The 13,060-nt window shown below is 38.9% G+C and overlaps 1 protein-coding gene across 7 annotated transcripts in view; it reads right to left on the reverse strand.

Moving 5' to 3' along the window:
* Positions 1–13,060, reverse strand: part of SUGCT (succinyl-CoA:glutarate-CoA transferase) — a 746,174-nt gene that overhangs the window by 418,829 nt on the left and 314,285 nt on the right. For all 7 annotated transcript variants that reach the window (XM_042963790.1, XM_042963765.1, XM_042963780.1 and 4 more), the window contains 2 exons: positions 8,523–8,594; positions 640–737 (listed from right to left, as the gene is read on the reverse strand). In XM_042963790.1, the coding sequence (XP_042819724.1) occupies positions 640–737; positions 8,523–8,594 (170 nt within the window). The remainder of the gene's footprint in view (positions 1–639; positions 738–8,522; positions 8,595–13,060) is intronic.

Raw genomic sequence — 13,060 nt, forward strand, 5'->3', positions numbered from 1 at the left:
CGGGTTTTAATGAAAGCAAAACCTGACATGAATGTTATAATTTGGAAATCAAATGCTCTAATTGACTAGCATTAATCCTTTATGACCCATAACTCAATCTGGCATTTTCCAAACGTCATCATGATAAACTGCACAGGAGAACAGAAAAGCCAACAAACTTTTGACTTCACTGTTCTTTGCCTCAGTTTCCTTATCTGTAAAATAGGAATAGAATTTACGTCACAGAATGATTGTAAGGGTTAAAAGGGGTCAGATATGTAGACTGTTTAAATAGTAAAAGGTAAAAAAAAAATGTTAAATCATTATTACTAGTAGTATTGTTGTTATTAGAATTCATAATAGACTAATCCCAAACACTCACATGCTACAGAAGAGCAACCTAATTCAAGTCATTTGACTTTCTTATTTATATCATTGTTATGACTCAGTACTTAATAAGACATGTAAAATGTTTTCAAATAAAGAAAAAACATGGCTTTGAAATATCTTTCCACTAACCAGCTTTGTGAAATGTTAAAGAAATACAAGTTAATTTAAATAAGGCAAAAAAGAACACCAAAAAACAAACAAACAAAAAAAAAACAGGTAAATGCTAATGACATTAATTCTTAAGTGTACACACAGTAAATCCAAGCTTACCGTGCAGATAGTATTTTGATAAGCTCTTTTCTATTCTGTACCCGAAGGTGGTTAGTTTTATACTTGGAGTCATCAATCAGTTCAGGCAAATTCAAGATCTAAGAGGGAAAAATAATGTTTTTTAACATTTATTTATTTACTTACTTTTGAAAGGGCAAGGGGGGGGTGGTGGAGGGACAGAGAGAGAAAGAGAAGGAGAGAGAGAATCCCAAGCAGTGTCTGTGCTGCCAGCACAGAGCCTGACTCAGGGTTTGAACTCATGAACCCTGAGATCATGACCTGAGAGGAAATCAAGAGTCTGATGCTTAAGCAACTGAGCCACCCAGGCGCCCCCAGGAAAAATAATCTTAATGTATAATTCACGATTTTGGGGGTACCTGCCTGTGAGTGCAAGTGTTCAGCAACTACCACACCCTTCCCAACACCATCCTTTGCTGACCTTTATGCTTCCAGACAAAAGCATATAGAACAGCAAAGGAATATAGAGGGAAGGATCATGCAATCAAGATGGGTAATGTTGAGGGGCCTGGGTGGCTCAGTCAGTTGAGCGTCTGACTTGGCTCAGGTTATATTCTCACGGTCAGTGAGTTCAAACCCCATGTCGGACTGTGCTGACAGCTCAGAGCCTGGATCCTGCTATGGATTCTGTGTCTCCCTCTCTCTCTGCCCCTCCCCCACTCACTCTCTGTCTCTCTGTCTCTCAAAAATGAATAAACGGTACAAAAAATTTTTTTAATATGGGTAATGTTGTGACTGAGTTTGTCATTTATGAGAAGTTTTTGCTACATTTGTGTAGGTACCTACAAACAGGAGCATAGAAAGAGTTATCAGATCCCCATCATAAGCTTGTCTGGAGAGAGTAAGTAGAGAGATACAAAACTGGATAAAACGGACCTAATTCTGAGAACCAATATCATAAGTACTTGTCTGCACTTTCACAAAGCCCACGATCAACATATATCTTGTAGGTACATTCACTTATTTGTTCCACATGTAAATAAAATAATATTATCTGTCCCAGAAGTCCAATCCAGGATGTTGTACAAGGTGCTAAAATAGAGGAAAAGCATATACATTTGCCCCAAATGCTCACCATTAAAATAATGTCAAATTAAAAGATATTCTTCCTATAGAAGTGTCACTATTTTTCTTTAATATGTCTCCCTGAAGGAATAACAAATAGAAATGCTTTTATACACTTCCTCTTTTGCTCCTCCTCAATAAAGGGAAATCTATCTTGCAAGTCCCTTCGGACATCTTGCAATTTTAACAAGACCGTAATGAAAGTACCAAGTGGATTTGGAATGGAAAAGAAGTTTTATAAAGAATGTGTGGAGGCAGTGTTTGGCAGTTGTGTTGGAAAGTCAGAAGGAGCATTTATGGGTTCCGGGCAGGCCATGTGGCCCACAGAAAGCTTCACTACCTCTAGTAATGTATTTGCTTTAAATATAAACATTTAATGGTTTCATTTGTTTCCCACAGTTTAAATAAAATCAATCCATTAATCATCTCACAAAGGACAGAGAAGTGAAGAAGGTTCCCTGGAGTAAAGAGAGCATCTCCACGGTGTCATTTCTCTTTTGCATGGTTCACTTATTCATTTCCTTTAGGAATAATAAAGACAGCGTTACTCTCCCAGAGTTTAAAAAGCGACACCACATAGAGCGTCCTTTTTCAAACCCTCCCTGTCACCACACCTGATCCCAGAATGGCCTCCAGCCTTGTCCAGGAATGGAAACCCCTTCCCTCCCCAAGAATGAATAAGTCATTTCAAGAAAAAGCAAGTGCCTTCACCAAATCACAGGTTAAATCTGTAAATCTAGCCTCACCCAGAAATAGTATAAGCTACATTAAAAAAATAAAATAAAAAACACTCAGTGGTGCGCCTGGGTGGCTCAGTCAGTTGAGCATCTGACTTTGGCTCAAGTCACGGTCTCAAAGTTTGTGGGTTAGAGCCCCACATTGGACTCTGTACTGACAGCTCAGAGCCTGGAGCCTGCTTCGGATTCTGTGTCTCCCTCTCTCTTTGTCCCTCCCCCCTCATGCTCTGTCTCTCTCTGTCTCTCAAAAACTGAATAAATGTTAAAAAAAAAAAAAAAAAACCACTCAGTGATTTTACTCAATGGGAACCAGGATATCCTCATTTGTCCTTCTCTAAACTTGACATATTAGACCTCTTTTCTATTTGAAAGTTGATACGAAACAGTGGGTCACAATAATTATCGTTCTGTGTTCAGCCACGCTGCCATTCAAAATGTTCCTAGAGAGACCGCTTCGTTCCGGGTGCTGTGATCACAACCATTCCTTACGTGCTCGAAGCAGTGTTGCCTGGGACGGAATGAAGCCATGTCAGTGAAAGTGCCTGACATCTTGAGCACTAAATCCATGGGAAGCATTCCAACGAGGTGCATTTTCCCCCAAAAGAAATAATGAAGTATGGGTTTGTTCAAAAGAGAAGGATGGGAAAGAGGAAGGCGGGGAGACAGGGAGGGAGAATGTCTTTAATTAACCTTCATTTTCTGAGAATATTTCTACTGGATATAGAGTTCAGGGTGGACACCTCTGTGCCACTTCTCTCTGGGCTCCCAGGTTCTTATGAAAAATCTGCAGTCAATTGAGTCCGTGTCCCCCCACAGGTAATATATCATTTTTCTTCGGGTGCTTTCAAAACATCTGCCTTGGTCTTTCCTTTTCAGCGGGTAGTCTTGGGTGTGTTTGTGCATGGATTTATTGGGGTTGATCCTATTTGGATCCTATTGGGGTTCGCTGAAATTATTAAATCTGTAGGTTTTTGTCTTTTGCCAAATTTGGGAAGTTTTCAGCAATTACATCTTCAAATATTTTTTCAGCATAGACTTTTGGGGAGGAGACTCCCTTTTTTTCTTTCTCTGTGGTTCAGACTGAATGATTTCTACTTATCTATCTTCAAGTTCCATGACTAGTTTCCTCTGTCATCCCCATTGTGTTATTGGGCTCACCCAGTGAGGAGATGCTTTTTTTTTTTATTTGGTGGCTGTATTTTTCCATCCTAGAATTTCTAGTTGGTTCTTCTTCATATCTTCTATTTCTTTGCGGGACATTTCTATTTTTCCATTTATTTCCACAAAGTCTGTGATGCCTATCGGAGCATTTTTATAATAGCTGTTTTAAAGCCTTTGTAAATTAATTCCAACATCTGTGTCATCTTGGCATTGGCATTTATTGACTGTCTTTTCTCATGCAAGCTCTGGCTCTGCATATGCTGAGTAATTTTGGATTGTATCCTGGACGTTTTAAATATTATATTATGAGTCTCTGGGTCTTGTTTAAATCCTACAGAAAAATCTTGTTGTTATTGTGTTTAGCAAGCAGTTGACCTGGTGAGGTCCAGGCTGTGAGTCCCACAACCCACCTTTGGTGTGCTTTGGTTCTAGAGGTAGTGGAGTTCTGAGCGCTTGCAGTGCTATTCGAATCTGTCCCACATGTGCCCTACTTAATGGTTATGCTGCCACCTGGGCAGTCATCTGTTCCTTAACTCAGTCCTCAACTCCTCTGGGGTGCTGGTTAGCACCAGATCAGTGTATGTGCACCTCAGAGGTGAGTGAGGGGTTCACCAACAACTTCAAGGATTGCTTTCCACAGCTCCTGCCTCTCTGCAGTCTCTTTCCAGCTCCCTGGTAGAACTACCCCCTTAGGTAGCCTACTCCCCAGCAGACTTGCAGGGTGGAGGCCAAGCAGTGGGGGGAGAGAAAAAGGCAACAGGAATTCACCCCTCTTTCTGGGGGATCACTGCTCAGAGATAAAGAGGAAAGTTCTCCTTCCTCAGAGTTTTAGTTCCTGTTCATCTGCTGATACCATTACAGGGGTTGTTTGTGGGGTGGCGCATGAGAAAATGGAGAGGGAGAAAAGACGGAGGATTTCCACACTCTCTCTGCTATTAGAGCTCTCTTTTGTGGTCCTCACTCTAAGAACAAAGGGCATCTCGTAGGGCTCAGCTCTGTTTCCTAGTGCCTACTTCCATGTTTCAGGCTCCACTGTATAAGGAAGTCATTGCAGAGAAACTTACTGCTGCCTTAGAGATACTTTAAATTCTGGTGTTCTTCCCCAATTCTCCTCCTACTACTTACTTCTCAGAGCCCTCTTACACCCTCTCATAGATGCTCCCTGCATTCTATCCAGGTTTTATCGCTGCATTCAATGGAAGAGATAGGGAGAAGTGTGCTTACTTTATCTTAACCAGAACCAGATTCTCCAAACCCAATTTTTTAAGATTTATTTATTTTGAGAGACAGAGAGAGAGAGAGAGAGAAAGAGAGAGAGAGAGAGAGAGAGAGAGAGAGAGACAGCAAGTGGGGGGGGGGGAGGGACAGAGAGAGAGAGAATCCCAAGCAGGCTTCGTGCTGTCCATACAGAGCCCTACAGGAGGCTCAATCTCACAGAGATCATGACCTGAGCTGAAACCAATAGTTGGTTGCTTAACTGACTGAGTCACCCAGATGCCCCCCCACAAATGTAATTTTTATTGAGACCATTTATTAAGTGCATACTGTGAGTCAGGACTAGACAGACTATTTTACTTATCCAATCTAACTCTTGCAAAATCCCAAAAGTTATATATTAGCATAGTCAAGTATTATAATATTCATTTTGTCATGAGAACACAGATGCTTAACAAAGATTAAGCATCTTGCCAGAGGTCACCTGACTATCTCCAAGACTCACAGTATGCCTTAGAACTATGCTATAACGTCCTCAAACCACCTGCTCCAAAATCAGCTACAACGCTTACTGAAATTGAAGTTTCCCATACCCCACCTCAGACACACTAAGTCAAAATCTTTGGGTATGAAGCTCAAGGAGATTTCCTATGCATGCTAGAGTTGAGAACCAATGCATATTGCCTCCAATAAAAGAAACTTTCAGTCTAAATGACTTTTGAAAGGATGTCAATGTACTTCAAATAGGAATACCCATTAGTGTTGGCATCAATCAGCTTAAAATAGCTTACATATGCTCATGTTGCCTACTCTTCTGTATCACGTTAAGAGACATAAAATGGGATTTGTTCTAAGCCAAGGTTTGGTTTATATGCAGGAAGATTTTCCGAACCCCAAGCCTTGAACCCAATTGCTCTTGTTCTCACCCTAATTCCTGACAATAAGAGCTCCTTAATAGGACCCCCTGCCCCAGAAGTATTAGTCAACCAGTAGATCTATTTCAATTTTGGAAAGAGATTAGGCCCAAGTAAATTCTACTCATTCATCACAGACAATACTGCTGTATTTCTCCCTAGGAGGTAGAGCCTCCCTATCTTTTTTTTTTTTTTTTTTTGGATGTTTGTTTATTTTTTGAGAGAGAGAGTGAGAGAGAGAGACAGAGCATGAGTGAGGAAGGGGCAGAGAGAGAGGGAGACACAGAAGCCATAGCAGACTCTAGGCTCTGAGCTGTCAGCACAGAGCCTAATGTGGGGGGCTCAAATTCACTGACTGCAAGATCATGACTTGAGCTGAAGTCTGACATTCAACCAACTGAGCTACCCAGGCACCCGAGCCACCCTATCTTTTATGACAGGCCTTAATTGGCAAAAGAACAATTGATGGGCATCATGTGAAAACCTGGGAACTTCATCTTCCGTAAGGTCAATTTGAATCACAAGCCCCTTAGCAACAGATAAATCTGAACCAAAAATACTTATAAGAAACCCACTATACATGGCATAAGGGAACAGAGCATTTTTCTCAGGTTAAGAGGTTTTATAGGGCAAGTTTACATGTAAGGATATAATTATGAAGGTTAAAAAAAATCAATCAGATTGCAATGTTCGCTCAAGATGCCTAGTAAGTGATGTAAATAGCATTAAAATCCTGGACACATAAAAATTTTCTTCTGAGTGTTTCAAAGAATTTGATAGACATTGTCTTACGGGCTCATAACAGGGATTATCATTCCTAACTCACATATGGAAAAACAAGGTCAAGTGTACCACTCTCAAAGGCCCTCTGATGGTCTCCTTTTAAACAAACGTATCCTAACACACCATCACAGTAAGTCATATTTTAGTACTCAGACTTATGGCAAATATTCTGCTTTGAAATAAAAATCTTTTCCAAAAAAAAATGTTCTTATGGATATTTATGAGGAAGTTCAAAAGTTTCAAACTGATCAGCAGTAATGAATCAAAAATAAAAAGAGCTCAGTACAGTTATTTTCAACAGTGAAGAATATGTCAACCAGTAATTTCTACCCCCCCCACCCCGCCCCCCTTTCTGGAGAGAGAAAACTCCAAAACATATGGCCCAGGAAGAAAATCTGTACTCATTTATAGCAATGAACTGGCTTTTACATCTCTGTGGCTAGAGTACGCAAATGACTTCACAGGCAACGGCTTCCGTATGTTTCATATTTTTAACGTTGACCGTTCATAATAAAGATTCTTTGATCCTGGATCAAATGTTTGAATCGATTTTCTCTACACTTACTCAGAGTCACCGTTATGAAAGCTCCCTCTTCCCCACCTCAGATGTTCCAGCCCTCCCTGCCATAGGAACCAGCTCCATTTGTCACCTTCTCCCTGGTACTTCCCACCCCTTTGCTGTGGTTTTGAGCTGCGCTCCCTACCCTCTCCTGCAAAAGAGGCACCACAATAAAGAATTTTTGTGCATAACAGGTTAACTGCAATACAGAAGGTTCTAGCAAGCTAACTGCAATAAAGAAGGCTCCTCTAAGGAATATTTGGGCATCTTTAATAACGCCGGAAGTTCACAGTGGTACGTATGAGGAGTGCAAAAAAATTAAAACGTCCTCAACAGGTGAGGCCTTTCCCCTACAGGAAAGAAAAATTAAAACAAAAACTTAAATACATATTTTTAAAGCTAGATCATACTTCTGGGACTAGAACTGGAAAAAGTGAACGGGAACCTAAAGACTTAAATAAAAGCAAATCTAAAAAACCCTAAAATCTAGGTAAGTAGTAAAGACATCAAATAAAAAAAGTGTCTAAGCGATGCCAAAAATGTAAAATCTTCAATATAAAATTATCTCAAACTATTCCAAGGCCTTTTTTTAAACCCAATGAGTAGCAACATCTTTAATACAACCTTAATTGCTAACACCTTAAAACATGAATTTTGCAGAAAGGTATTCTGCAAAATTAAAAGCTAATGTGAAAAGTTGTTTTTAGTTTTCTAGTGGTTAATACAATAAATTTGGTATTATACTGTATTTGGGCCTAATTAGATCTCATGTTATTACAAAAAAAAAAAAGAAAAAAAAAAGAAAAAGAAAAAAGAAAGGAAAGAGAAAAGAAAAATATCCTGGCAATAAAATTCCCTTTAAAATGCATTTTTTGGGGGGCACCTGGGTGGCTCAGTCAGTTAAGCATCTGACATCGGTTCAGGTCATGATCTCATGGTTTGGTTTATGGATTCAAGCCCCACATGGGGCTCTGTGCTGACAGCTCAGAGCCTGGAGCCTGCTTCAGATTCCGTCTCTCTCTCTCTCTCTCTCTCTCTCTCTCTGACCCTCCCCCTCACATTCTGTGTCTCTTTCTCTCAAAAATAAATAAACATTTAAAAAAAAAATTAGTGCATTTTTTTCTTTCCTTTTTTTTTCATTGGACTGGTAGTCAGGTCCTGTTTGAGGATAATTTAGGTTCCTATGTACTATGATTCATTTCAAAATACAGCCAGATAACCTGAAAAAAACATATAGTCAGAATGCTAATTCAGACCATGTCCCGAGCACTTGTACGTATCAAAATGGCACATTGTTAGGTGTGAAGGCAAGGGGTCTGGAGTTGGCTGTAGACTTAACAACATTGTTCTAGGCAAAACTGAACTTTCCTGGCTGTATACAAAACGAGTTGTTGCATGGGTCATCCGCCCACCCCAGTGATTCAAGATTACCTTGCACACAGTAGCAAACTGTTGGTTATTTCCTGCTCCAACTACAAGATATCCATCCTTGGTTTTAAAAGCCTAAAAGAAATCAATAAATACATAAGTACACACATACATACATACAAATACATAGATACATGAATATATAACTTTATATATTGAAAATACCATAAAAGTTAGCTTTAATTTCTAAAACTTCTATATCGAAAGCATGTTCTAAAGTACATTACTAATTAAATAAATATTAATTAGTAGATTTTGTTCTTATATTTGCATAGTTGGTTTCTTTTGTTTTGTTTTGTTTTTCTTAATTTGGGATTTTCAAAGCACTTCCTGGCTCTTCCATTAACTGTTGTAACACGGCTTGGAAAAATAAAGAAAATACTAAATTAAACTAAAACAGTTTTATTATAATGCATAACATGAAATTCTGTATTCATTATAGTATGGATTAATGTTGGGCTTTTCCAAAGTTTTATATTTTGTTTGTTTCCATTTTTCCTTGGAGGGAAAAGAGCAAGAGGATACAATGTTTTCTACAAACTGAAAGAAAAATAAATGAATGGGAGGGAGGGAGGGAGGGAGGGAGGAAGGAAGGAAGGAAGGAAGGAAGGAAGGAAGGAAGGAAGGAAGGGAGGAAGGAAGGAAACAGGGAGGGAGGAGGGAGGAAGGGAGGGTGGAAGGGAGGATGCATACACTGATACATTTTATCTTTGAAGATCTCATATGTAAACTTTTGGACAATTTACTTTTCATTAAGTGAAAACTGACACATGTGGATCTCTGAATCTCATGTGGCTTTTATGTACTTGAAAATGTTTGTTGCTTCTAGGAGACACATTCATTTGAGCAGCAACAAGAATATAAGAAATTGATACACTCACCTCCCAGAGTATCTGGAGAACTCCCTTCTCCACATTTGATCACAGTGATGGTTGGAGGAACCAAATTTTACCCGCAGAAGGCCTCATTCCCACTTTCTTAAATGAGTTCCTTTAGTTTCCTTCTTTTCTATGTAAACATTACTCTGTATTTTCACCTACTCTTTCTTTACTTACTCCTACCTCTGAGAAAGATGACTTCAATCTTCCTTGCCAGGGCTTGCTCCTATACTAAAAACCCTCGTCCCACCCTCACTCATATCCTTCAGAACCTTGCTCAATCATCCTTAATCTCTTCATTCCGACTAGATCCTTTTCTTTCTGCCTAGATATAGGCTCATGTCTACACTAAAAATATTAACAGCAACAAAACAAAATTTCTATCAATCCTGTTATCCTTCTCAGGCTATCTTGAAATTTTCTTCCTTCCCTCCATCTCTGAATGATATAAAATTCCACCTGCCTACACTTCTTCACCAACGCCACATGCCAATGCCCTTTGTCATCAGGATTTTTATCCGATCTTTACACTGAACTATTCTTTCTTGACCCCTCTGTATTATTTGGTACTGTTAACCATCCCTTCCTCCAGGAACCTGTCTTATCACTAGGCTCCATCTGGGTTCATCTCCAATCTCTCTGACCTGTATTCCGCATTCCCCTTTCTCAGAATTATCTTCTTCTTAGCCTTCAGGATCTGTATGTGGTCTTTCACTTCACTTGCTTCCTATAATAGCCATTAGCCGCATGTGGCTATTAAATTTAAATAAACTAAAATTAAATTAGCCAGTCACAAAAGTCCACATATTTTGATAGCATTTATATGATACGTCCAAAATAGGGAAATCCATAGAGACAGAAAGATTGGCAACCACCCAGGGCTGAGAAGATGGGGAGAATTTGGGGGTGTGACCACTACCACTAATGAGTTCTGGGTTTCCTGATGGGGTGATGAAAATGTTCCAAGATTGTTGTAATGTACACTTTACATGAGTGAATTATGATATATCAATTATATCTCAGTAGAGATGTTATTCAGAAAAATGTAAGTAAAAGTTCAGTTCCACAGACCCACTAGCCACAATGTCAAACATTCAAAAGCCATGCCTGTCATATCAGCGTAGATAAAGACCATTTCCAGCATCATTGAAAGTCCCATTGTCTGATGCTGGGAAACTGAAGCTGGAAGATGGTGTGTTTTCTTTTTATTCTTCCTACTAGACCTAACATGATATCTGAAGAATGTTTGGCAATTAATAAATGGTCGTAAAATGTAATAAATCTCTCAGATAACTGCTTCCATATAATAGACTCATGGCTAAAATGAATCTCAGGCAAAACATTATTAATGGGGTTTATTCTATTTACATTTTGCTTGATTTGGTAATGAATGCTACTAAAAAGATTTCACATGAACTATTTTAAAAGTTTATCTTCCCTGTTCACAGGGCAAAAGCAAAGTTTGTGTTATAAACAATGCATTGGTGTTTCTCAAACTATAGAAAGGCAATTTGCAATGGAGGTGTGAGTGAGGAGCAAAGGATTTTGAACAGAGATGCCCCAATAAACCATTGATAACTATGAAGGTACACAGATTGTCGGCTTGTTTTTTTGTTTGTTTTCCGGAGAAAAACTGAGTTGGGAAGCAAATAAGTAATATGAAGTAACAATGTATGCTACCAAGTATAATGTGAAAAAAGATTTTCAAAATTTTAAGGGTGCCTGGGTAGCTCAGTTGGTTAAGTATCCGACTCTTGATTTTGACTCAGATCATGATCTCACAGTTCGTGAGTTTGAGCCCCACATCAGGCTCCACACTGAGAGTGCAGAGCCTGCTTGGGATTCTCTCTCTCTCTGCCCCTCCCCTGCTCAGCCTCTCTCTTTTCTGTCTCTCTCTCAAAGTAAATAAATAAATAAATTTTAAAATTTTAGATTAGTGACAAAAAACTCAGCAAGTTTACATTTTTGGAGATCCTCATTCCCTTTTAATTAATGAAGAAGTGTTTCTTCCTTAAGCCTTAGCTATGCCATGAAATATGTCTTTATCAATATAAAACTTTCAAAACTTTAAGCAGAGATAACCAGTTAATGATCACAGGAAAATGAAGACTGCATAGTGGCTGAGCCACTAAACACAATTAAAGATCATCAAATAGATTTATAAGGATAAAGGTAAGATTGAGTTCTTTAAATGCTTATTTGTTCCCTGTTACTGTTCCTATAGTGTTTATTTAATAAATATATTTTAAGTAAAAACTTAAAAACAAAGTATTGGCTGAAGAGTAAATAATTATGTCTCAGAGTCGCATGTTGAAATCCTAACCCCAATATGATGGTATTAGGAGTATGAAAATTAATAGAGGGAAACGTCACTAAAGTGGAGTCAGGAGATTAAAAGGAAAAGCTGTATCACTTGTAATTGACAAGTGTCAATTACAAGAATAGCTGTCCATTACAGACCCCAACACAAGAGTCATCAACAGGAAAAGAAGGCCTCACAGGGACTGACCCTTGAACAATGGCAACCCACACACGCATAATCCACGTGTAACTCTCTCTCAAAAATAAATAAAAGGTAGGGATTCAATAAATATCATTATTATTAAATAATTGCATCCTACCTAAAAGGAACTTCCTTATGTATTCTAAACCCTTATATCCTGACTCTTGGGCCCTCATCTACTCTGCAACAGACTCCTCTCTCTCTCTTTATTCCCTTGGTTGCCTCACTCTCCAGACTGAGTAAAGTAAGTGATAACAAGCCATACGCACAAACTGCCAGCAGGCTTTCCACACCAGGGAGAACTCATATCAAAAGCATCGAATTGGGCTAAAAACACTCATGGCTAGGGTGTTTCTCTCATAAGGAATTTAAGCCTCAGGAGGCAAGAAACCATTGCTTCTGCATGAAATGATGGGGGAGAGGGCAGCAGGGGTCTATAGTTTTAAAAGGACAAGGCCAAACTCCAGTATTTACAGCAGCACTATCGACAAGAGTCAAAGTACTGAAGAGCCCAAATGTCCATCAACAAGTGAATGGATAAAGAAGATATATATATACACAATGGAGTATTACACGGTAATCGGAAAGAACGAAATCTTGCCATTTGCAGCTACGTGGATGGAACTAGAGGGTATTATGCTAAGCAAAATTAGTCAGTCACAGAAAGACAAATATCATATGGTTTCACTCCTATGTAGAATTTAATATACAAAAGATCTGAACACAAGGGAAGGGAAGCAAAAATACTATAAAAACAGAGAGAGAGACAAAACATAAGAGACTCTTAAATACAGAGAACAAACAGAGGGTTGCTGGAGGGGTTGTGGGGGGGGATGGGCTAAATGGGTAAGGGGCATTAAGGCAGACACTTGTTGGGATGAGCACTGGGTGTTATACATAGGGAATGAATCACTGGACTCCTGAAATCATTTTTGCACTATATGCCAACTAACTTGGATATAAATTAAAAAATACATACATACATGCATACATACATAAAATTACAAAAAAAGAGAAACAAAAAAACAAAAACAAAACAAACAAACAGAAAAAGGACAAAGCCAAAACCAAGCCATTCCTCTTAGAAGACCAGATTTTATTAAGCTTATTACCATGGGTTGTGCTTTCTCTAGGGTAAGTTTCACCATTGGGGAGACCAC

This window comes from Panthera tigris, chromosome A2 (assembly GCF_018350195.1).
Source record: "Panthera tigris isolate Pti1 chromosome A2, P.tigris_Pti1_mat1.1, whole genome shotgun sequence".
Lineage (NCBI taxonomy): Eukaryota > Metazoa > Chordata > Mammalia > Carnivora > Felidae > Panthera > Panthera tigris.